Below are 24,417 nucleotides of genomic sequence, written 5' to 3' on the forward strand. Positions count from 1 at the left end.
TAAAGGATTTACAACTGAAACTGTCTAAACTATTGTCATTTTGCATAGTAAGTAGGTGACTAGTATTAGAATGGAATCACTGATACTGAATATGCAATAGCTTTTAAATTTAATCTCATTTTAGTCTGTCACATTAATAATTTTTTACATTCCAGGTGCCTATCTTCTTACATTAAAAGATACCTTTTTTGATCGAGCCAAAGCCTGTCAAATTATAGCTTCTATCCTGGTTGGCAAGGATGAGAAGATTAAAGTTCGTCTTCCACCTCCAGCAATTCTGAAGGTGCGTCAAACTACTTTTTTAATGTTACTTTCTCTGTTGTGTGTTCTTGACCCATGGTGATGTCCTCGACAGAGGCAGTTCTTGTTTTCTCTGACATTAGTTTTGTATGATATTTTGTATTTGTAAAGTCCGAGGATCAGAATTCAGGCTTGAAGCTATGCAGGTGGTGTTGGATGATTCCTGTTGCTGAACAGAGTTAACCTTGCATGGTGCAGTCCAGATGCAGGGTTCCTTCAGGGTTCAAACATAGCTTGCTACTATCCTGCTACTGTGAGGCAGACCACTGGGCTGTTACTGGTCGGTAGAAGATACATCGTTCTTACTAACCTCACTGTTACTAGCTGTGCAGACTAATGTGGGGCTAACTGGAGAAACAAAGTTATTCCTCGGATGTCCTCAAGTAATTTCCTGAAATGCACAACAGTTCTAGGTTTCGAATCCCAGATTTACAAGATGTTAAACCTGGGATATAGTATGCTTTAGTTGTTAACCTGGCAATGTGTTAAAGATAAAAGAGGATGAGTACTATGTGATTTTTTTTTTATATTTTTTTTTTTTGTTACATGATGAATGCAAAATATTTATTATGAAGGGCAGAGTATTTGTGTATTTGTCACAAACTTTGAAAAGAGCTATAGTATCATTTATTAGGTTAGGGTCTGTTAAGCCTTCGTTCACGTACATTTAAGGGTGTCTATTTGATTAATTTTGTATTTGATTAATTTTGTATTTGAGGCAAACATTGACGGAGAGAGTTTGGTACATTTTCAAATTCGTTAAATACTTACTAAATATTAATATGTACATTTTTTATATCTTTGATTTGATTTCAAAATAATAAGTGCAATAGTAGGGAAATTTAGAAAGTGAAGAAAGTGAAATTGAAATACCAATGAATAATACTAATTTAAAGCAAGGTCAGAACACTTATAGGCAGTATTTAATGGGAATTTTATAAATTTATATAAACTTATGCTTATAGCCAAGAGCAGTGATTCTTTGACTGCTTCTGTCACTCCAAATGAATAATTGTCAGCACTACCTGTGACTAGTACTGACTAACTTCAGCTGAGGGGAGTACATAATTACATGAATCTTTGACCTCCTAAAAATTTAAACCAAAGGCACTATATAAAGAAGGAGTTATAAATGTTGCAACCTCTTTGGGAAATGAAATGACAGCAGCATAATCTTTTTTTTTTTCTTTTTCTAATAAGAAAGGGAAACATGACAGTAAGAGGGAGCAATAGAGCTAAATGCGTGCACATACCCTGACGTAAAGTATAACCGTTCAGCAGTCAGCATTTTTATATCTATAAAAGTGCATAATACTTCCCTATTCAAAGAAATGCACTTCTACAAGTATAGTTCAGTATAGAAAGGTTCTGTATAGAAAACAATTTTACAACTAAATTCTTGCTTGTTGTTTTACTGTAGTAGTAATATAAACTCTGTAATCCTAATTCTTGTCCTTTTGTTTCTCTAAGCCTGTAACACTCTGGACAGGAAAACAGGTTTTCAGCCTCATTCTCAAACCCAGTGATGATTGTCCTGTAAAAGCCAATCTACGAACCAAGGGCAAACAGTATTGTGGCAAAGGGGAAGACCTGTGTTACAATGATTCTTGTGAGTGACACTTCTAAAGCTGCGTTTTGGAAGTCTTTCAGAGAAATTGTTGCTATTGTTTTGTTGAGTTTGTTGTTGTTTGGTTGGGTTCATTGCTGATGAGCTCACTGTAGGAGTTAAAGCAGTACTTCACATAAGTATTCTTGAAATGAAAAATAAAATTATGCAGTTTTTCTCAAAAGTTGAAGTCATGCTGAATAGCAAAGAAAAGACTTACGTGTTTTCTTGTAATAAAATTTCTTTTGTATGATGCTAGGCTTGGCGTGATACTAACGTAGTACTTGAAGGCAAGAGATAAAAGCAAAACTTAGGAAGTGGTTGTACAGAGGGTAAATGGAAAAATTTAATATCTTAAGTGGGGGTAGTGATACAGGGATTAGAAGTCAAACAGTGAAAGGACTTAGGATATGTAGGGAAGGTAGAAATCCCTAGGATGTCAAACCATCTGTATCCTTCCAGTTAGGGAAGTCAGAGTAGCAGATGGAATGCAAAGCATCAGGCTTGAAGAGGCTGTAGAAGATAAGCAAGGTTTGCTTATTATTAATCTAACATTCATGTGGTAACAGCTGGAAAAGAACTTGAGCAAGCAAGATTAGCTTGGCTCCTTGCCTCTCAGAAGTGTGAGTTAAGGAACCGAGGGAGAAACCATTGATTTACAGTAATTCTGTCATGTAATGTTGATGTGAGAGAGAATTTACCAATTAGGACTCAAATCCACTTATAAGGAAGATTCAGTGCCTGAAATGGAAGGTTCCTAATGAAGCAAAAGGAAGTAATCTAAAAGAGGCAGTATGTATAAACCTACAGGCAAGATGGATGTCTTTATGATATGCTTGTGATTAAAGAGACATTTGAGTCCAGTGTGTCTTTTAAGTTTAAGCTGTGCCTCCAGAGGTGCTTGAGGTGAACTGAATATCAGAATCTTTGAATAAGAGAATTGTAACTTCACTTCTGAAATTTTGTTGCTCTGCTTTATAAATAAATAAATAACTTTGGTTTCTTATGCGTGATCGAGGACTTCATTTCTGGACAGATAAGATTGATTGAAGACTTTATTCTGATTAATGAAGCAAAGTTTATTTTTAGATTTTTAACAAAAAGGATTATTCACAGTGTTTCTCACAAGTCTTAAATTGGATACAGTTGCCTTTCTAAGGAGGAAGGGAAATAAATTTTAACTTAAGTTGGTAAGGTCAAGTTGTAGGCTGTTCCCCGTACGTACTTACTCGTGCACTTCTACAGATACATTAAATGTATGTCTTTGGGTTTTGTTCTTTTCATGACAGAGCTTTTATATAAAAACCTACTCCATAACTGATTACCAGAGTTTAGATAATGCTTTAGAAAAATGATTAATTCTTTTTGCCTTTTTATTTCAAGATGTCACAATTCAAAACAGTGAGTTAATGAGTGGCAGTATGGACAAAGGAACCTTAGGTTCAGGATCCAAGAACAACATCTTCTACATCTTGCTGAGGGACTGGGGACAGGTAGAAGCTGCAGATGCCATGTCACGACTAGCCAGACTTGCTCCAGTCTATCTTTGTAAGTAATGGGGGAATTACATTTCCCTGTAAAACAGGATCTTAAAGCAGAAATACAGAACAAACAAGCAAGACTTTTCCTTCAAATATGATGTACTATGTTTAAAAAATAAGCTAGTTGTGAAGCTGGCAGAAGCAATGAAACTGATTTTGTTTATGGTGGTTACATGATGGGAGGAAAAAATAAAATTCTTGGTTTTAATTTCTGTTTTCTCTATATGAGATTGAGCTACCAATATATATATTTTTTTTTAATAATAGCTAATCGGGGCTTTTCAATTGGAATTGGTGATGTAACACCTGGGCAGGGCTTGCTAAAAGCTAAGTATGAGCTCCTGAATGCTGGCTATAAGAAATGTGATGAATATATTGAAGCTCTGAACACTGGCAAGCTACAGCAGCAGCCTGGTTGTACTGCAGAAGAAACACTAGAGGTAAGAGTTTTAATTTAAACCACTATATATTTAGAGTAGAGGCTTCATGAATATATACATGTAAATTGTGAAGTTCAAAGTTGTCTTCTGAAACCTAAAAATATGAGAAAATAGGGTCCTTAGGTAAACAACTTTAGCTGAATCTATCTAGGCTTAACATTTAGATGTTTTTGAGTATCTAAAAATGTTAGCTAAATACTAGACAACTGACATCTTCCCTCCTTCCTGGCAGGATATATTGGGGTGACATATAAGAGAATTACACAGGTAATTGGAACTGGGTTAATTAAATTTATCAATATTTGCTAAGTTAATAAAGAACAGTAACAGCAAAGAATGTAATCCAAGAAGCAAAACATACCTTTAGTTACAGTTCTGTTTATATACAAGTTTTTTCTTGCCACTTGTTGTGGCAAAAGTTAAGTGGACTTTGATTATGCTGAGTTTTTTCTTTTTTCTGTGAAGATTTTGATGAAGAGCGATTAATGTTGCCCAAAAGCTTTCGGGCAGTGACTTAATGAAGTCAGCTGAAGAGCACTCTTTTCATTGTCTTTAATAGTTTTATATTTCTGTCTTCTTGGCTGATCAATGTCTAGGTTTTACCTAAAAAAAAAAAAAAAAAAGTGGAAAACAAACAAACAAACAAACCAACCCAAACAACTGGAAAACCCCACCCTACGATGAAGTACTGCCACAGTTGTCCAGTTTGAAGTGGCATTCTGACTGAAAGAAGTATCTTGCAGTCTCTTCCACTCTTCGTCTTTTCAGACACCTGTGTATGTCCTAGAATGTTTTTTTGATACATTTGTTATGTTCTTAACAACTTGAGATATCATCACTTGTACTTTTTGAAAGCAGTCCAAAAATACATTTTTTTGGTGGTGATCTTTCATGTAGCGCAGTAAGACTTCGAGCTTAGTTCAATGCTCAGTTTAGCTTAAGCTGGTGCTGTTGACAAAAAAGGTTGTCATGTCCCTCGCTACCCTTGTCTTATCCCAGCAACGACTTTTTGTGCAGCAAACTGCAAAGTTATGCAAGTTAAAAGTTAAACTTGTTTTACCCAAAGCAATGTCCAGGTTTCTTTCTCTTTATTGTATTTTGAATTCCCTTTGACTACTGAAGGTATTGCTGGCCAGTGATAGAGTACTGTTTGTGTGTGGTATATTTAACGAATGCTGAATCTCTGAAATCTTGGATTTCAGGCCTTAATCCTTAAAGAACTCTCTGTTATCAGAGATCACGCTGGCAGTGCTTGTCTCAGAGAACTGGACAAGAGCAACAGTCCCCTTATCATGGCTCTCTGTGGTTCTAAAGGTAGGGATAGCTAAGCTTTGGAAGTAGATTGTTTGCTCTGTCACTGTTCTCAAAACTACATGTTTTCTTTATAGCTTGTTTTATACAGTCAGTTGTGCAAGTATTAAATTCATGTCATATAGATTTGAAGTGACTCCTCTCAGTAAGCACAGGTTGAGTATAATTAATTAAAATCAAGCTGATGTGCTAGGTTTTGTATCTTTAAATTCTTAGTACAAATTGAAAAACATCTTGTTGGACCTTCAGATGTTCTTAAGATTTCAATTAATAAATCAGTAAAAAGTTTTCAATTGGATTTCTGACTTCAAGTATCTATATCACATACAAAAATCAACTGGAAATGATATATTAAGAATTAGAACTAATATTTCATCCATCTTCACTGCGTTGTTTCTGAAGGACCACCCGTGTAATAAATATTTGTTTTATACTCAAATTCTTATCTGAGCTTTCCTTTGTTTCCTATGAGAATTTGAAGAAATCACTTAACTCTCTGCCTTTATTTGCCTGTCTCTAATAAATTGTGGAAAACCTCAGGGTAACATTTTGTATTTCTAAAGAAATGCTTAAATCTAAGAAGATTACGTTAAGTGCATAATTTTGGGGGGTGAAAGGCATTGTTTGCAAACATGTTCGGCAAATAAAACTTCTGAGTCAGTGACTTAATTCTCTGGGACTTCTAGAAATCTTGGTAGGCACTGAACCCTTCATAAAACATATTGTTAAAATATGTTTGTTGAAGAAATTCTAAAGCAAAATATGTAGGTTAGGATCATGGGTTGTATAAAACACAATCCATAGAACAGGATAATATAAGGACTGTAGTCAAATAGTGGTGGCATGAATGTCTATGAACCAAAGGAAAAAATTTTAAAAGAGTTGTTAGCTACATTATAGTCTTAGTTGTCAGTCTCTGCATAAATGCTGAAATGAACAGAACAAGTAACAGAAAAGCTTCTTCAACTGTTGCAATTCTAAATGCATTTTTGATGCATAAGCTAAATAATAGATCTGCATAGAAGTGGAGACAGCTGAGTCATCAGAGGAGCACCAGTATTCCTCGTTTGTGAGTGAGGTTTTTTTTTTTCTTTCTTTCTTTTCAGGCTCCTTCATTAATATATCCCAGATGATTGCTTGTGTAGGTCAGCAGGCTATCAGTGGGTCCCGAGTTCCTGACGGATTTGAGAACAGATCATTGCCTCACTTTGAGAAGCATTCTAAGGTAATTCTGTATGTTTTCTGTAAAGAAAAGTGAAACAAGTTGCCTTAAACCATTTCAAGAAGGACACATGATAGTATGTGCTGTCATGACATGGTGAAGGAAAGGATCACATATGGTGAATGTAAAATGTTTTGAATGTGATTTGGGAGTTAACAGTAGTGTTGTGAATTGCCATAGGATGTCCAGTTAGCTTGAATTTTTACAGATAAGCCTTGCTTAGACCTTTATAATTTGGTAAAATTAAAGTCTGATGATACATTTTTGGTTCTCTTCAGAGTCCTGAAAGTAATTTGTTCAAGTCTTGTGTTCAGGACAACTGCTGGGTATGTGTTGGTATCTTTAGACAGGTGAAACATGCCAGATAAACCGTTCTGGAGTCTTGTTTTTTTTTTTTTTCCACTGGGATAGCTATCATGGGCTAATCTACATGTTCTGTGTTTGATTTCTGTTCTACATGAAGCAATACGGAGTATTGTTAATACAATTCAGTGAAACTCATTTTTTTTAAACGGCTATCTGAAATCTAATGATCAGTAGAGAAGGTTGTAGGTACCAGCCATCAGTCTTGTTAGTGTGTTAGTCAGGTAACTCAAGTGTCAGATGGTAGCCATGGCACTTGCATTTGTTATTAAATGTCCAAATTACACCTTCTGAGTTCTGTAATGTAAAATCTTTTCTTTCCCGAATAAATTAAAGAAGAAAAAATACCTCATGGATTAAATGAGAAAGGAAAAGTAAATTTTAATTCTAGCATTTTTTTACTGATTTAGAAAGCACTACCTGTTAAATAACAGCAAAAAGTGATCTTCTAAGATGAACCTCTTTGTAGTCTATACATTGTTCTATGTGATCTTGAGGGGAGTTTGGTTTTATTTGACTTAAAGGGATGCCTGCATAAAGTTCACTGGCAAGAACTCCTCTCAGAGGCGAGAGCAAACCATTCAAAAAAATTAGTTATGTACATACCTGCAGTCATATTTTTTCTGGATTCCTTAGTCTTCAGCGCTGAAAATACTTTTGCTATACTATTGCAAAATGAACATTCTTATCTCCCTTTCAACATTTGCAACTTTAAGGGAGGCTAAAGTGTTAGAAGTTGGTGTAGCGTTTGCAAGGAATAGCTAGAAGCACGACAAGGCTTGTAGGAGAAAGAAAGTCTATTAGATTAGTTTGGAAGAACTAGGCAAGGGTTTTGAAGCCTTCATTCAGATCTAAAATACAAACATTGAACTTCAGAGCTAAATGCAGCTCAGACAATTGCTCTGTGTTTGTGTGTGTATTGGCTAACTGTCTGAAAGAATTTACATGACATGCAGTGTGTTTTTCTGTAACACCCATACAGAATGTACATTGCATTAAACCTTTTTTTCCCCTCTTCTCTGTAGCTCCCAGCAGCAAAAGGCTTTGTTGCTAATAGCTTCTATTCTGGGTTAACTCCTACTGAATTTTTTTTTCATACAATGGCTGGTCGAGAAGGTCTGGTGGACACAGCTGTAAAAACAGCCGAAACGGGATATATGCAGGTAACTGTCAGTGGAGTGGGAGTTTAGTCAGTCTTGCAAAAGGAGGCTATTTTTTATGTGCATATTGAGGTGAGGGGTGGGGGAGAAGTGCGTACATTATGTGTGTGTGTTTTTGATATAATAGAGTAATTTATACTGTGAAATACGTGACTCTGCTCTAGTCTCCAGTAGACCGGAGGTTTGTAAATGAGACCTCAGGCAATTGTACAGCAACATGCTTGTATTAAGCTGTTTCCTCTTGAATATGGGTGAGAAAAGCCCTTGTTTTATGGAATTACTGAGGACTACTTTCTATGTAATGTGTGTTCCTAAAACCCATGTGAATGATGGAAGTTTTGTCTGGACATAATAACATAGATTTGAGTTGTGGGTGCTTTTTCAGATGCAGTATTTCAACAATGAGAAGCAGGAAACACAGATCTTTGGTTTGGGTTATGTAAAAAAAGATAGTCTGATGACAGAAATATGGCTAAAGCTCCCTTTCAGTATCTGTCCTCTTTAGGTAACAAGCAGCTTGGCCATATAGACTTGGACTTAAAGTTCTGTAAGCTGTTAATGTCTTTGGCTGTATCATGTGAAAACAAATGTGCCTCCAATAAAGCTTCTTGCTATTATGAGCAGTCTTAAGACTTCAGTGAAAATATTTAAGTGTTATTTTAAGTATAGTCCTCTTCCCGGTGTAACAGGCAGTAGAAAAGCCAAGACAATTTGGGGATGGGGACATGTTCAGAGATATGCAAGTAGCTCTACAAAGACTGAAATCAGTTCCTTTTGGGGTGGGTGACTAATTAGAGCATCTGTCTCCCAAACTAATGGGATAATGTTTGTATGTGTGTAAGTATATAGAAATATATATAAATATAATAAGCAACCTGCAAAATATTTTTTCCTCATCAACTTTCACCCAACATGAATAAATTGTAGCACTTGGACTTTGGAATTTAAAAAAAAATCTTAACATTTATTTCATCTTACCTTTTTCCTCCTTAGGGAAAAAAATTACCAGTTTGTATTCTTTAGTGAGCTAATTTACTTTCATAGAACAATGAAGTCCATGTTTCAAGTCAAAACGTTTCTAACTATTAATGCTTCATAGCATGCCTTCTTTTTTGGAGCCGGAGGAAGGAAAATGGTAGTAAAGAGATTTCCCAACACAATGAATTAAAGTAAGAGAAGTAGCTAATACTGGTAGAAAAATAGCACCTACTGGCTTTGACGGATGAGCTCTTCGCTTTTTTGTCAGTGAAAATAATCATTGACTGGTTTTGCTTCTGTATGCAAGAAGTGTTGTATCACTTGAAAAATAAACCTGATTGGAAGAATATGAATATTCTGTTTAAAAAAAAAAAAAAAACAAACAAATTCCTCAGACTATAACAGTTTCTTGCAGCTTAGCATTAGGTTTCCTATGATGGACTTTCTAAATGTGGAGAATTGTGTTGTTGCTTTAAATTTTATTATTGCTGGTTTTCGTGTTCTCGGGAACGTATGCTAAAGCCCTAGGGATAATGTATGACTTAAAGTAAGTTTTCATGCCTGCTAATCACTGCATCAGATTTATTTCCCGAGTCCAGTTTCTATACTTTTTGTAATCCAAATCAATAACTATTTTTAAAAAGATCTCATTTACTTTTCTTGCACCTTTCCCCCACACCCCCCTTCAGAGGCGACTGGTAAAATCACTTGAAGATCTCTGCTCGCAGTATGATTTGACAGTCAGAAGTTCTACTGGTGACATTATACAGTTTATTTATGGAGGAGATGGCTTGGATCCTGCAGCCATGGAAGGGAAGGATGAACCGCTGGAATTCAAGCGCGTTCTAGACAATATCAGAGTAAGGATTACTGAAATCTTTGTTGGAAGTGTGAGAAGACTATTAAGCATATAGGAGGAAGTAATAAATTATGGGGAGGATTGTTTCAGTTGAAGAATTTATTTTTCAGTTGCCTTTTTGGGTGGTCCTGATCAGTCTTCAGCATGTGTATGCTAAGAGTTATAGATATTTTTTTACATTAGAACAGAGAATCTAGGACCAAACTGTGAAAAATAGAATTTTCTTCTGTGCTTAGATGTAGTTCTAGGGCCTAATATCCAACTCACTAGATAAATTATTACTGGCTTAGTTGGGTCCTGGATTGGACTTATATTACACAAAGTAATTCCTTATTAAATCAAGACATGCATGTACTTTGTATTGAACTGCTTCTTAAGTCAGAGACCTCATATGTTGTTGAATAACTCTGGATATATTGTGATGTTTGAAGAATGGCATGTTTTGGTTTTGTGGTTTGTTTGTTTGTTGGTTGGTTTTTTCCTCCCTCCCTCAACAAAGATAAAAGCCTTTTGCTGAAATAACTGTTCAGATTTCTCTAATGTGAGTGTATAATTTCAGATTTACTTAAGTAAGTAGAGGTGTATGTGGACCTTCTCTTCACAATAGTCTGATATTTTATAGTAAAAAAAACCCAACCAAAACAGAACTAAAGAATGCTGTCAGTCAATTTTTAGGTATCTATATTCTGTGTCTTTACAATGAAGCTTTTGTGCGTATGTTTTATGTGAAGAAGTAATTAATTTTTTCCTCTTAAGGCTGTATATCCATGCCGAAGTGAACCAGCCCTTAGTAAAAATGAATTGGTCTTAACATCTGAGTCCATTATGAAGAAGAATGAATTTCTTTGCTGCCGAGACAGTTTTCTGCAGGTAACTATCTCACTTCCGTATCACACTGTGATTAGCTTTTGCTTATAAATCAAGGAAATTGAGTAAAATGGTTTTATCAATCTGTAGGGGCAATGGCTGAATTCTATGCACTAGTAGCAGGCGTAGTATTTTCAGTAATATATTTCTGTACGCTTAGGGGGCGGGGAGGTAGTACTAGTAATTTTAATTCTTATTGTGGTAGTTGTTCACATTCACCACAGGAAGTTTAGAAATGAGAGAAAAATCTAGTGATTTTTTGAGTAGAAGGTGCCTCTGATCTGAGATCTTGCTGGAATTTCTCTCCATAGCAAGATGGTACAGTAATTATGTGCTTCCCTGGGATGTCAGAAATTAAATAGTACTCATTGACTCTGGATGAAACCACTAGGACTGAGTCTCATACTCTGTTATCATGCACATGTTTTGATATTATCAACTTTCTGAATAACTGTTTTTACTCATTTGGTAGTTTTCCTGTAATGGAAACACCAGCTATGCACTTACACCTGTTTACCTTGCTTTCCGATGATACTAACTCAGCAAAAAACTTCTGTCAAAAACTTCTGTCATGTGAAGTGCTTTACTGGTCAGGGCTTATCTTCTGGGGAGTACTTAGATCTCTTTTAAGGATGTGAATGTTCACATGGCTGCTTGCACTTCAAAATGTAAAAGTCAATTTGTTTGAAAGATTCTTAAACTATTTTAATATTTAAGAGAGCAGCCACACTTAAGACTACTTTGGGAGACAGGGATAAAAACTATAGAATTAAGCTGCCTGTGGGCATGTAAAGCTGTTACCTTGATGAACCTTCTGATTAGTGGCAGTGATAAGAACAACATGAATTTAGCAACCTGCTTTTGAAGGGTTTCTTTTTAATAGATCAGAGTGCTTCAGAGAGGAAGGTGACAAAACCAGTAAGCAGTTGTTTATGAACCTGATTTGCAATTCCATTGCTAGAGCAGAGTTGAAAAAATAATTATATCCATACTTAAAATATGCTGTAAATCTTAACTGCATCTCTGAAGGAAAAAAATGTGCAATGTACTAATATCAAAGGTTGGAGATGAAGCTGTTCTTTGAGGTGTACATCTCTTTAATCACATCAAGAAAATCTAAATAATTGCTATTAATTTCAGAAGCAGAGCTATGGCTACATCACCTTAAGGGTAATTAGCTTAACTTAAGATTTTAAAGTTTTAGATACTGTTACATTTTCTTCTTTCCTTTTCTTTTTTTTTCTGTTCATCCTTGAAGACATTAACTGAGACAGGTTATGAAAAATATAATGAGGTAATTGTAGCATGTGTGTGCACTGTGTGAGCATTAATGTTAGTGCTTTTTAGCTAAAGATGTGTGTATAGTGCTGAAGTAACTGATTAGCATATATACATTACTGCTTGTTAAATTATAATGTAGGTGTTCATCACAGTAATTTACACAATTCCTTTTTAATGGTGAAAAACATGACACATTCATTAATCCCCGTAGTTAAATTTGAGGATTTTGAGGAAGCTTTCTTTTAGTACATGACTTTCTTTTCTAAAACTCATTCTTTCAGCCTTTAGAGATATTAGCCTGTTTTTCTGTTGTTTTCCTGTCCCTTCCTCCAATTTTCCCTTCCAGAACAGAGATATTTCTTACTGCTGTTATTTTACCAGGAGGTTCCTGTAATGGATTTATCCACTCTTGTCCAGAAAACAGTATGTCTAAATAGCCTTTTTCAAACAGACTAGCTTTCATTCTGCCTGCACTCTGCACTGGAGGGAATTCAACTGATGAAAAAGCAGATTGTTGGCTGGCACAGTTTCAGTCATGTTAATATTTTAATGTGTTTGAATATATTAAGATACAGGTGAAGGGGAATTTTTGTTTTCTTACTGCAATTGAGAAAATCTTTAGAAACCCTCACAATTTTAAAAAAATTTCAATCATTTTTCTGTTTTTTTTTGGAGATGATAATATGAGTACTGGGGATTGTGGTGCAAACATCGAAAGGGCTCAGCACACAGCCAGTTGTTGGTGGCATATGTAGAGCTGACCTAATGGATCCGTCTGGACTTGAATGGATTATTGGTGAATCTTTGGGATTGTCTGTACCACTCTGCGTTTCAGTTTGCTTCTTAACTGTGAGGATTCTTATATTGGCAGTGCTTCACATATATAAATGATCCCACTAGTTTAAGTGCTGGGAAACATGATGCAAACACCTGAGTGATCAGGCTTTATACCCTGAACTGCTATTTTGACTAAACATCGGCTTTGTAGGAGCTGACAAGGCCCATGTTGAGCCACAACTTATTGAGTCAGTTTGGTGCCTTTTTGTTAAACAGATCCAAACTAAAAGACTTCATATGTATAGGCTATGTGAGAGAACTAATGGTTTCTTGAGCTTGCTCTGGAAGTTACATAGCTGTGCTCATAGAGGACAGTATTGCGCTGAAGATAACTCCATGGAGACAGGCTCAGCAAACAGCTAAGCTACATTTTCTTTCTATTTGTGGCATAAATTAATCCATAGTTTAGATGAATTCCCAACAGATAATTGAAAGTTGAAAGGAATAAGTCATTTTCTCTTTTAGTTCTTGTGCATGAATAAAACTTTTGACAATGAAAAATAAATCTCTTCAGAGATTATTTCTCACCTTTCTTTTTTGGTTCTAGTGCGTGGAAATAATGTATCATTTGAGTACCTTATTTTTACAATTCAGAATTATATATAACAATTGATTTAGTATGCTGGAGATTTTTTTTAAAGTATTTTGGTACTCGGGGACTGTCAAAGAGGAAAAGTTGACATAAGTAGTTTGCCATAAAGCTATTTGCAATCCTGTATGCTGTTTTGGTCTTAAGTCTGCCCTTTCTCCATATGACCACATGACTAAATCTTCAGCCAGTATGACAACTTCTTTTGAGAAGTTGGTGGTGGTGCAGTTATTATTACTGTCTCCTGGTTTTATGTGAGTAGGTGAAAATTTAAAAGGAAATAGTCTTAAGTGTTCTGCTGGGAGAAGTTAGTGTTACACCTTCTGCCTTCTTCACCTTCCACTCCTTCCTTCCTGCCCCGCCACAAAAGAAGCATCTTTCAAGACAGAATTACTTTTACAGTCTCTCCTTATTGTTTTTTTTTTCCTCTCTAGATCAAATGTTCTGGGTGATCTTCTGCAAGTCCTGCAATATTCCTTATTTTTATGCACCTGTAGTAAAAAGATTATTTTTTCTAATTCCACATTATTACTTAACACTTATTTGGGGAAATAAGTCTAATTATCTATTTTATGCAAAGATTTCAGGGTCAGAAACCTTTAAAATGGTGAAGTATTTCATTCATTAATTAATATAACTTACTGCAGGGCAAAAGGGGCAGAAATGTATGAATGCATTCTGTTGTCATCCAAGTGGGGAAACAACTTGAAGCATCCATTCCAGCAGCACACTTCTGCTGATTCTTTCATTTGAATTTTGTTCTAGTATTCACAGAAAATAAGGTACTGTCTGAAAACGCCTTGAATACCAGTAAAAGTGTTGTTATTTTGAGAATCTGAGGATTCTGTTAGGATGTAATAGAAGTGTTTTGATAATGATTTATTAATGCAGTTTAAAAAAAGAAAAATTGCAAGTAATTTTCAGTGCCTGGCTACTGCAGCTGTTGGAAAGAGTTCAGTACTGAGTGAAGAAGAGGTGATGTTATAGAACTGTCAACCTGTTTGTCAGGCAGGATTAATGAAGTGGAAAGGGTTTAAAAGAACTCTAAAAATCAAACTATTCACTCCTCCATGGAGGCTTTCTTAAATCATTGTTAAAGTAGATGGGACAGATTTCCTATTGCTTTTTTTATTTTGGTTTTGATAAGCCTGTGTTATGGTAATGACTTGCAGAGTCCACTTTTATAGAAAAGTTCAATTGTAGACCTCATATTTCGTGACTTCTAGTGTACATATCTATATCCAAACTGTAATGCCCGAAGGATGTTTCATAGAAATGTTGGATATTTTTCTGACAGTATTGTTTCAATGTATGTTCCAGTAAAGACTACTAGAACATTTTTGAGGTAAACCTGGTAAGAGAGTGAAAGGCTTAGGTACTATTGCATGTTAAATGCAATTATCTGCAAGACCTCTCCACAGCATAGAGAAGTTATTTGAACTATGTTAGGTAGAGACTGATGTGTATATATCAATTTTGAGGGGGTTTTACCCCTCAAAGTACATCTTGAATCTCTGAAATCTATCCAGCAGGTGTCCTTTATGTACTTCATCTCTTGCCAGTCATTCCACTTTGACTGATTTTTCAGTACTGGGAAATAAGTGAGAATGTGTTTGTGTCAGTATACAGAGAAAATAAGAATTTTGAGATGTTGGTTGTTTTTTTTTTTTGATGGTAGAATCTGTTTCAGTAAGTGGTGGGTAGGAAGGATCCACCAAAGTCAAATCAAAGTTTTCAGTGTGTGCTCAGGAAGGATGCTTTTATTCAGCATGGACCATATTCCTCATGTACTGCTACTAATTTGTGGTTACACAAGAGTGAATCTGGTTTGCTAAATTCTAGTGTATATGTGCGTCTAAGTTTTGGTGTTCCTCTCTTCATATTGTGCATTGTTAATTTATTATTGTAAACATTCCATTTGGAGCTCTAAGCAAATAGCTTACTGCTGAAGCCTTCAATATGAAGACCATGTCTTTGCTTACTGTTGTTTTAATGTAATTTCAGGAAATTAGAAAATTCATCAAAGGTGTTTCTGAGAAGATAAAAAAAACTAGGGACAAGTATGGCATTAATGACAATGGCACAACAGAGGTAAATAGTTTCAAGGGGTTTACTATGTGGTTATTTTAAATCTTTATAAGCTATTGCTTTTCCAGCTATTCTATTCTCTTTTCAGCCACGAGTTCTGTATCAGTTGGATAGGATTACTCCAACACAACTAGAGAAGTTTCTAGAGACTTGTAGGGACAAATACATGAGGTGAGTGTGTAGCCTGTTACTTTAGCTCAGTTTTTTCCCCTGTCCCAAATTGCTTTGTTTGCAATCTAGGGGTGAATTTTGCTATTTTTACTGTATGAATGTTGGTTCTGTTGTGAATGCAATACAATTAAAGAATAAGAAACAGTTGGCCCCAATGATATAAACATTGCAAGAGAAAGGATTGCCATCTACAGGTGGGCTTGTTAAGGCAGACGTGTTTCCTTCTTCCCCCTCTTGCAGGAGATTGTCCAAACCTCCAAAGAGTCCATGCAAAATAATGTCTCAATAGATCAGTTTCAAATCCATATGAATCTTGATAGTTATTCTTGATCTACACAGTCTGTGAAGAGTTACGTCACACTTTGTGCTAACATGTTCTTGAATCTGTTATGCACTTGTAGGAGCCTTTTGTTTGTTATTCTTGGTCTCTAACAAGATAGTGATAGTGTGGATGTTTTCAACTCTTTATTATCCATTGAGAGTTCTTTCATTTACTTAGACTGCTTGGATTTGTTCACTGGCATGCAGCCATTTGTGGCCTCATGCTCACCTGCATCAATTGTTTACTAATATTTTTTCTTTTTCTAGAAAATTCATGTATATGTTAAATTCTTAATGTAACTATTTTAAAGCAATTACCAATTTTCTGCTTTCAGTTATTAGAATTACTTGCGTACGTTTGTCTTAAGTGTTCTTAAACATGAGTTGCTTCTTTTACTGCGGTAGGTTGGTTTAGCATACTATATTATGCTGATCTGACAACTGAAGGATGGTACCCTTGGAAAGGATTTAATTGCTGTGATGATTGGTTTTGTTTTATAGACTATTGTCATCTTACCAGGAGAAATCTCTCTGCTGGGATTTTAGCAATTTTTGAGTAGGTGTGACATGAATGTGAAGAGATCTCCAAATAATAGTGAAAACAATAATCTCTACTTAAATAATTCTGGTTTATGGTCACCCAGAATTAATTCCTTTAGATGTTACAATCTAAATGACTATTAGAGAGTATTTTTACTCGGTAAGAGCTCATCAAGGAAAATGCAAGAAGCTGCTACAAGTTAGATTGATTTAGGAAGTGGTATTGTGCCTTAAGTTCAGAGGTTACATTTGCTCTAGAAAAGCAGATCACATTGTACTCTGTGCAAGCTAAAGAATGCTAACTGCAGGTTCTGAACAAAATTGTAGTGGAGAATGTAAACAAACCCTCATGTCTCATTTTGAGATCGCATAATATAGTGTAGTGCTCTTCATTTTTTTGTCCTATAAGGGCGGCCAGTTCCCAGCATACATAAATTTTAGAAAGGGGCAAATGTGAGAATGAGCCCATTGCATGCATATCTTGAAGGGAAAGTAGGTCATCAGTATAGGGCTTTTGAATAAGATGAAAACAGGAAGGCGTTAATAGCTGTATTTTGTTCTGATTAAAAGGTAATCTGCATAATAATTTCTTAAAGAAGACTTAATAAAGGTCTCTCATGCTTAAATATATAAAGGGGAGTTTTGGAAATGTTGGCGTATGGAATTTCCCTGAATGGGGAATCCTGAATCTACTGCTTGATGCTTAGGAGGAAGAGGACAAGCGTTTTGTTTTCTGTTATGGATGTTATACGGGATCTGTGGAATGCCTATATGACAGGGCATCTTCTTGCCTTGCATGAGATCAGTGTCTTGAGTATTGGTGACCTTTTAACTTCTCTTATATTTGTTTATTAGAAAAAAAATATTAACAAACTTCTCATACATCTACCAGAATAGTTTCTGCCTTTGCTTGCATAGGATTTTATGCCTTTTTGAGTTCTATGTCTCTTTCTGTATTTTTTTAATGAGATAATTTTTTTATCAGGGCACAGATGGAGCCTGGTTCTGCAGTAGGAGCTCTTTGTGCACAGAGCATTGGTGAGCCTGGCACACAGATGACTCTGAAGACTTTCCATTTTGCTGGCGTTGCTTCAATGAACATTACTTTGGGTGTACCAAGAATCAAAGAAATCATTAATGCTTCAAAGGCTATTAGGTACTAACCTTGTTTTGTTTTGTTTATTTCCCTTTGCTTAAGTGAAACCTGACGGATAAATTTGCAATGTGCGATAGCATTTCCCTGTTCTCAGTAACGTACTAGATAACACTGAATCCGTGGAATAGCCAAACAAGAAAAATCTGATGTCTTTCCAAGTAAGTGATACTTAGGGCCAGAGGAGAGACAAGTTTTATTTTTCTGAATATCAAATGAGATAAAGTGGTTTACTTATTAAGGTTAATATTCTGTTAGGTGTCTCATATCGTGAAACTTTCTGGTGTTTAGCGGTAGTTGAAGCATACCTATTCCTAGGTATCCATGAAGTCATACTTAAATAATACTAGAATAGTGTATGCCATGAAAGTAGTCACTAGTTGTTGTGTTATAATTTCTTGTGCATGTGCTTGTTTTTACCAGCCTGAAGTACACGAACAGTAATTTTCTTAAATGTACCTGAGGAAGCTGAAAGTCTCTATCTTATTAAATACTACTCTAGATTATGAGATAGGTTCCATAAGGCAAGCTGTAATTCAAATTGCCATCTGTAATCTAGCTGAGCAATTTACTGGTTTTTTTTTTTGTGTGTTTATTCTTTGTAGCACCCCTATTATAACAGCACAGTTGGACAAAGATGATGATCCTGATTTTGCCCGTCTGGTTAAAGGAAGAATTGAGAAAACTTTATTAGGAGAGGTAGGAAAAATTGTATTGTTGCTAATGCTTTAAATGTAAACATTAGCCAATTGCTATGGGGCATTTTAACCATTTTCACATGCTAACTATTTCGTCCTTATCTCTTCAAGATTTCAGAGTATATTGAGGAAGTTTTTCTTCCAGATGATTGTTTCATCCTAGTGAAGCTGTCTTTAGAGCGCATTAGACTACTGAGATTAGAGGTGAGTTGTTCAGTTCTTATGCAGAATGTGCCTTGTCTAAGTTCCAAAGGGTCTCTTAATCCTATCTCAGAAACAGAAATCAGATCAGTGGGAGTTAAAAAAAAAAAGTGAACAAAGGATTATATCTGGATTTTTTTCCCTTTTTTTCCTTGTAAAGTGCATAATTTTTCCTTTATTTGGAAATGAGAGAACATACATTCCTTTCTTGGTGTCTTGCTAAATACAAGGATGCTGTTTCTGTCCATTAGTTAACATATAGGCCAATACCCTCAGCATAGGATAGTATTGCATGCAATTTATAAGAGTAACAATTTTTTTTTGTTTTTCTGCATTCCACTTTTTTTATATTCTGTTGAAAGCCCGCTGAATGTATGTGAACAGATTTATATATGTGAAGAGAGAGATCCTAATGTATGCTGGCTGACTTTTGCCACAGGTGAATGCAGAGACTGTGCGCTACTCTATTTGCATATCTAAACTCAGGGTAAAGCCTGGGGATGTTGCTGTCCATGGAGAAGCAGTTGTATGTGTGACCCCTCGTGAAAATAGCAAGAGTTCAATGTATTATGTATTGCAGTCCCTGAAGGAAGAACTACCAAAGGTAAAAACAAAGGCTGTCTTATGCTTTTGTGGGAGGTAATCAGTAGTAATAATTTGGGGTTCTGTGGTGGGAAGACAAAATAATTCTTGTCAGTATTGACAATGAAGATGGGCTGAGTCCATAACTCTTAGATTGCAATGCTACTGCTTTACAGCTGAAACAAAGCCTCCGTTAGTAATCTTTATAAATAAAATTGAAGTGTCAATACTTTCCTTACAACATTTAGTGAAGCATTCCAAGTGGAGCAGTTGTATGAAATAGTTGCATCTTCTTCCAGCTGCATCTAGAATTGAACCACATGACAGTATCTGGCATTTTTGCATCTTTCTGTGAGGAGAAATTGGATTTTAAAAATAGTGATAATTGAACCTTACTATTGGCAGGATGCCCTTTCCATTGTGTGGATCTACCACCATTCAGAGACCCAAGTCTGAGTCTGAGGATATCTGGCATAAGATGTAAAATGTAGGTAGTGAGTAAAGTTCATAGTACAGTGTGAATGTCACATCTGCCCTAGTGTATTTAAGAGCAGGAAATCTTATTTCATATGTATTTTAACTGAGCATTTACTCCAAAGACTGGAGCTTCTATATAGGTTTGAATGCTGATAAGGCTTACCCTTTTATACTGCATTACTGTACACATCAAAGTTATTAGTTTTTTTTGTTTTGTGAAGGTTGTAGTGCAAGGTATACCAGAGGTTTCCCGAGCTGTCATTCATATTGATGAACAAAGTGGAAAGGAAAAATACAAACTTCTAGTTGAAGGTGATAATCTGCGAGCTGTTATGGCTACTCACGGAGTGAAGGGAACAAAAACATCCTCTAACAACACTTACGAGGTAATGTTCAAAGGGGTACTGTGGGTTTTTCCCCATAGCCTCTTTATTACAGGTGCTTGTTTGTGCTCAGATACAGCAGTTGATATCTAATCAAGCCTGATTTCACTAATAGTTGTTAGAATACATTAACACAAGAGAATAATTCAAGTGGCAGCACTGTTCACTTCAAAGAAGCTTTTTCTATAAATATTTTTAAAATGGAGAAATGCAAAAGGGTAGTAATGGAAACAGAGTATATTTAACATCAGATGTTATTTGTTCCAGAATATACTTGCTCCAAGCATTTGGTTCTTCACTAATCTAACATAATGTCTTATGTAGGTAGAGAAGACGCTAGGAATTGAAGCTGCTCGAACGACCATTATCAATGAGATCCAGTATACAATGGTGAACCATGGTATGAGCATTGACAGGAGACATGTTATGTTGCTGTCTGATCTAATGACTTACAAGGTTTGTACTATGCTTTTTCTGACTGTTACATTGGCCTGTTTACAAATTAGTTTTACAATGTTTGAGAAGGACAGGTAATCTAGGGAGATGGAAATCAGTTATAGGTTTAAAGAATTATAAGTTGTGCTGACCAAATACTGTTGCTTGTCAAACAAAATGCTCAATCTAATTCTTGAATGTAGGGGGGAGAAGGTCTATTTTGATTGAGAACAGGTTGATATAATGTGTAGGGAATCATAATTTCCTATTGGAAATAGGAATCCTAAAAATTGTGGTATGAAAATCAACTGTTTGGGTAACCATGCGTGCAATTTAAGGCTTGCTGTGCAGAAAGCCACATGGGGTGTGGTTCATAGCAGCTGCACTGTATATAAGAGTCAAAGCATACAGACATTACAAATAGAATCGGATTACATGTAGAGTATGAACAGTCTTCCAGAACTTGTTAGTAGAGAATCATATCTGTTCTTTATTGATTTACTTACTTTCCTTCACATCCAATATGTTTTTTAGATTTGAGTACGCTTAGTGAAGCAAGATTTTCCACTGTGCCTGCCAGAGTGCGGGGGTTTAATTTGGGTAAAATGGATGAAGGAGTTCTGACTTCTCCCAAAACTGTAGGGCTTTGTTGAACTGAGCTGCAGCAGTCCCCAGGGCTGGCTGTGTGGAGCTGCAACACAATAGTGGAAAAGGGCATCAGAGTGCAGTGTTTAACACTTGTTGGGCTCCTAGCATACATTCTTTTGTCTGTACTTCTGACTTGTGCTTCTGTGCACAGTCTGTTATAATCAGGATGTTTGTTAGAAACAGAGGCAGAAATGAACCAAGTTAGTTTAAAAAGCGACTTACTTTTTTTCTGGAGAGTGTAAAAATTAAGATTTAACATCTGTAATCTCCTGGCAGCTGAAGTCAGATTTATCAGTACGCAATAGGCAGTAGCTTCAGCATAGTGCACTCAGACTCCACTAAAGTTTGTAGCTCAGCAACTAGTTTATAATTTTGTATTTTCTTTCATGGCTGTGTTTCTTTCAATCTTTCCAGTATTCTTGCTTTAAAAAAAAAAAATATGTTAACCATTTGTAACAGCTTCTGTTGTGTATGAATAATCACTTCTATTTTATTTAAATATTGATTACTACCAAACTGTTAACCTTCAGGATGTTTAACTGTGAAGCAGCATATTGTGACAATGCTATATTGTAGATAGTAACCTTTTTACTTACTACTTGTTTAATGTGATTGTTAGGATAAAAACTACATTTCTTTTGTTCACTTGATTTGCTTCTTTAGCAAACATAACTGACCTCCAGGCACTATTGTGATAGCCTGTCTTTGGGTTTTTCCATCAATCAAGGGTGAAGTGCTGGGCATTACTAGGTTTGGACTGGCAAAAATGAAGGAAAGTGTATTGATGCTGGCTTCTTTTGAAAAGACTGCAGACCATCTCTTTGATGCTGCCTACTTTGGACAGAAGGATTCTGTTTGTGGTAGGTATTGCAAATTCTGTTGCAGTTTGTGGTCCTTACCCAGCATTTGTAAACCTCTTCAAAGCATTGGATTTTTGCCCTTGTTAAGCTTTCTGTTCAGCTTATGTGTCAGAAACTTCAGGTCTGAGGCTGATCGATACTTCTTGATCCTAGAAGTTTGGTGGTTGTTTGTCTAGTCGTAATCTCAGTCAGAGATCTTGAAGTCAGTTGGACATTTGTGATATGTTCCTTAAAGTATATTTTTAGTAATTTGGTTTTACTTCTCACCACATAGCTCAGTGCAATACCAGGAAGTTTGTTGCGCTATCAGTAGTTCTGTTTATTCAGTTGTGAAAGTTTGTGTACCTTCAATACCTAGAGCTGATTAAGAAATCTATTACCCCATTCAGTATTTAAGTTTTGTTTTCATTCCTACTAAGAAGTAGGAAGACATCTATGTCTCAGGTAGCATAGGTGAATATCATACTGTGCATAATGATTGCTTATGTGATTTGCCAGTTGTACCTAGAAATAAACAGAAAGACACAGTTCTTGACTTCTTCAGTTAGTTACGATCTAAATAGATGAAAATTGTTTTTTTTTTTTTTTAATTAGAAGCCTTTGTTTATCAGTACTCCATTCATTAACAGAACAGAGAAGATCCTTGTCCTGAGAAATTTCTTTTTAAATGTATCTGTTCTTCAGTTTTAAAGTTAAGCTCATTAACATCCACTGAATCATCTTCTCACCGAATTCATGAAAGAATCTGGTAGGAGTTTAAAAATATATGTATGCACACAAGTGCATGCATGCACACGTACGTACAGCCAAACAGAAAATTCAAGTAGATGAGTTTTGTCATTCTGTTTGTCCCTTAATTTTGCATTTCTGCCATGTACTCTAATATTTGGAATTGAAATTATTTTTCTTTTTTTTTTAACTCCTTTGCCCCCATTCCTCACAGATTTTATTCTCCTTTAAGCTACATACATTTTGGAATGATTTGTTAACAAGTCTCTATCTAGTAGGTTAAACAGAGAAAAGGAGAAGTCAAGCAGGTTTCACCCTCTTCATCATCTGTTTATGTACGGCCTGGAGCTATAACCACTCATTTGAGTTTCTGGGTGCTAATGAAGTATAAAAATATGAATGTATTATGTTAAGGTTTACTAGTTTGTGTGTATTTCTAGGTGGTCTTAGAAAGTGTAGTCAATTTTAAATGGTGCTTTGTGGACAGTGTATTTTCCAAATCACTGGAATCTTTTAGAAATCTTTGTATTACTAGCTTGTATTTTAAGAACTCTGCCACTTTCTGGCTGTCCAGCATTCCATGTGAGTAGGATTTTCTCTTTAATTATTATTTGCCCATGATTGAAGCAAAGATCCTGTGGGGGACTGATTCCATCCTGGGGAATAAGGAAAAGAAAATGTTTTCTCTAAGTCCCCTCTGAGCTGGCAAAATCTTGTTTTGAATCATGTGGAAACCAAAGATCTTTTCATGTTGCCTTCTGTATAAATGTTTTAGTTCAAATAAGGAAGTGGAATGGCCAAAACAGAAAATTGTTGTCTGTCTTCCAAAACTGAAGAGATGATACTGGCTTGCTTGTATGAAAAAATGCTGTGCAGCTGCCTGACCTGGCCATCACTAGTTATCTCTGAGTTGCTATGAAAAGAGACTCTTAAGCACTCATGGTTTTGCATCTCCAGAGCAGGAAAAAATTATAAACATTGCCAAGAAAAATGAGCATGTACCCAAAATCAACTGTAGGTGCTGAACTGAATAGCATCTCAAATCAGTGCTTCTGAATGTGTGAGTGTGGTTTTAGACCGTGTGGCCTTTGAATCCCTTTTGTCTTGTAAGACGCATTTTTCCCCCCAAGAAAATGAAGAACAGCTGATTCCTGCTTTACTTACATAAAGACAAGCATTTTCTTTTGAGAATTGCTGATGCCACCTTTCAGTGGGCAGAGTGGGTTGAAACTAGAGCAGAGGAGTGCATCCAGTTCCAGCAGCATCCACTGGATGCTGGAAGCAGGATCCGCAGGAAGTGCTACTATCTGCCAGACACTGCTTAGATATAGTCAGTTTACCTTTCTGTCCCCTTCCCAAAGAGCAACCAACAGCACTCTCAATTCTAACTTAAGAGTGGGAACTGACAGCTACGGATCACTGCTGTGTTGTTTATTTATGAGGAAGTGGTCTGGAAGGGAAGGGTCAAAAATAAACTCTTCAGTAAGAGCAGTACGACTGGCTTCATCTCTACCTAGCTTCTTCTGGCTGAAAGTGAGAGCAGCAGTTCATAGCTGTCAGCCAGATGCTTAGATCTGCAATAGATTAAAACTGGTAGTGTTTCAAGACATGGCACTGGAGGAGTCTTGTATGGTCATTAGAGCAGAGCATGCTGTCCTGGCAGTTCTTCTGCCATCAACAACATCATTCTCTTCACCTGTCCGATATGATTGTCATTGGCCTCTAGTATATGTTAGTCTGAGCAGATATTTAACGTACACTTGGTTGTTACAGTGGC

The 24,417-nt window shown here is 36.0% G+C and overlaps 1 protein-coding gene across 4 annotated transcripts in view; it reads left to right on the plus strand.

Moving 5' to 3' along the window:
• The window catches only part of POLR3A (RNA polymerase III subunit A), a 52,793-nt gene that overhangs the window by 10,758 nt on the left and 17,618 nt on the right, over positions 1-24,417 (plus strand). For 3 of the 4 annotated variants that reach the window (XR_011048038.1, XR_011048037.1, XM_068399230.1), the window contains exons 13-31: positions 156-283; positions 1,771-1,909; positions 3,290-3,454; positions 3,715-3,887; positions 5,090-5,201; positions 6,305-6,423; positions 7,809-7,946; positions 9,611-9,781; positions 10,537-10,650; positions 11,906-11,941; positions 15,359-15,445; positions 15,531-15,613; positions 17,460-17,630; positions 18,233-18,326; positions 18,437-18,529; positions 18,966-19,130; positions 19,807-19,971; positions 20,293-20,424; positions 21,779-21,911. Coding sequence is in view for 2 of the 4 variants with exons in the window: in XM_068399230.1 (XP_068255331.1) it covers positions 156-283; positions 1,771-1,909; positions 3,290-3,454; positions 3,715-3,887; positions 5,090-5,201; positions 6,305-6,423; positions 7,809-7,946; positions 9,611-9,781; positions 10,537-10,650; positions 11,906-11,941; positions 15,359-15,445; positions 15,531-15,613; positions 17,460-17,630; positions 18,233-18,326; positions 18,437-18,529; positions 18,966-19,130; positions 19,807-19,971; positions 20,293-20,424; positions 21,779-21,911 (2,418 nt within the window). In the remaining 2 variants the exon portion in view is untranslated. The remainder of the gene's footprint in view (positions 1-155; positions 284-1,770; positions 1,910-3,289; positions 3,455-3,714; positions 3,888-5,089; positions 5,202-6,304; positions 6,424-7,808; positions 7,947-9,610; positions 9,782-10,536; positions 10,651-11,905; positions 11,942-15,358; positions 15,446-15,530; positions 15,614-17,459; positions 17,631-18,232; positions 18,327-18,436; positions 18,530-18,965; positions 19,131-19,806; positions 19,972-20,292; positions 20,425-21,778; positions 21,912-24,417) is intronic. The other variant, XM_068399231.1, reaches the window with a different exon arrangement.

This window comes from Nyctibius grandis, chromosome 4, assembly GCF_013368605.1.
Source record: "Nyctibius grandis isolate bNycGra1 chromosome 4, bNycGra1.pri, whole genome shotgun sequence".
NCBI classification, from domain to species: Eukaryota; Metazoa; Chordata; class Aves; order Nyctibiiformes; family Nyctibiidae; genus Nyctibius; species Nyctibius grandis.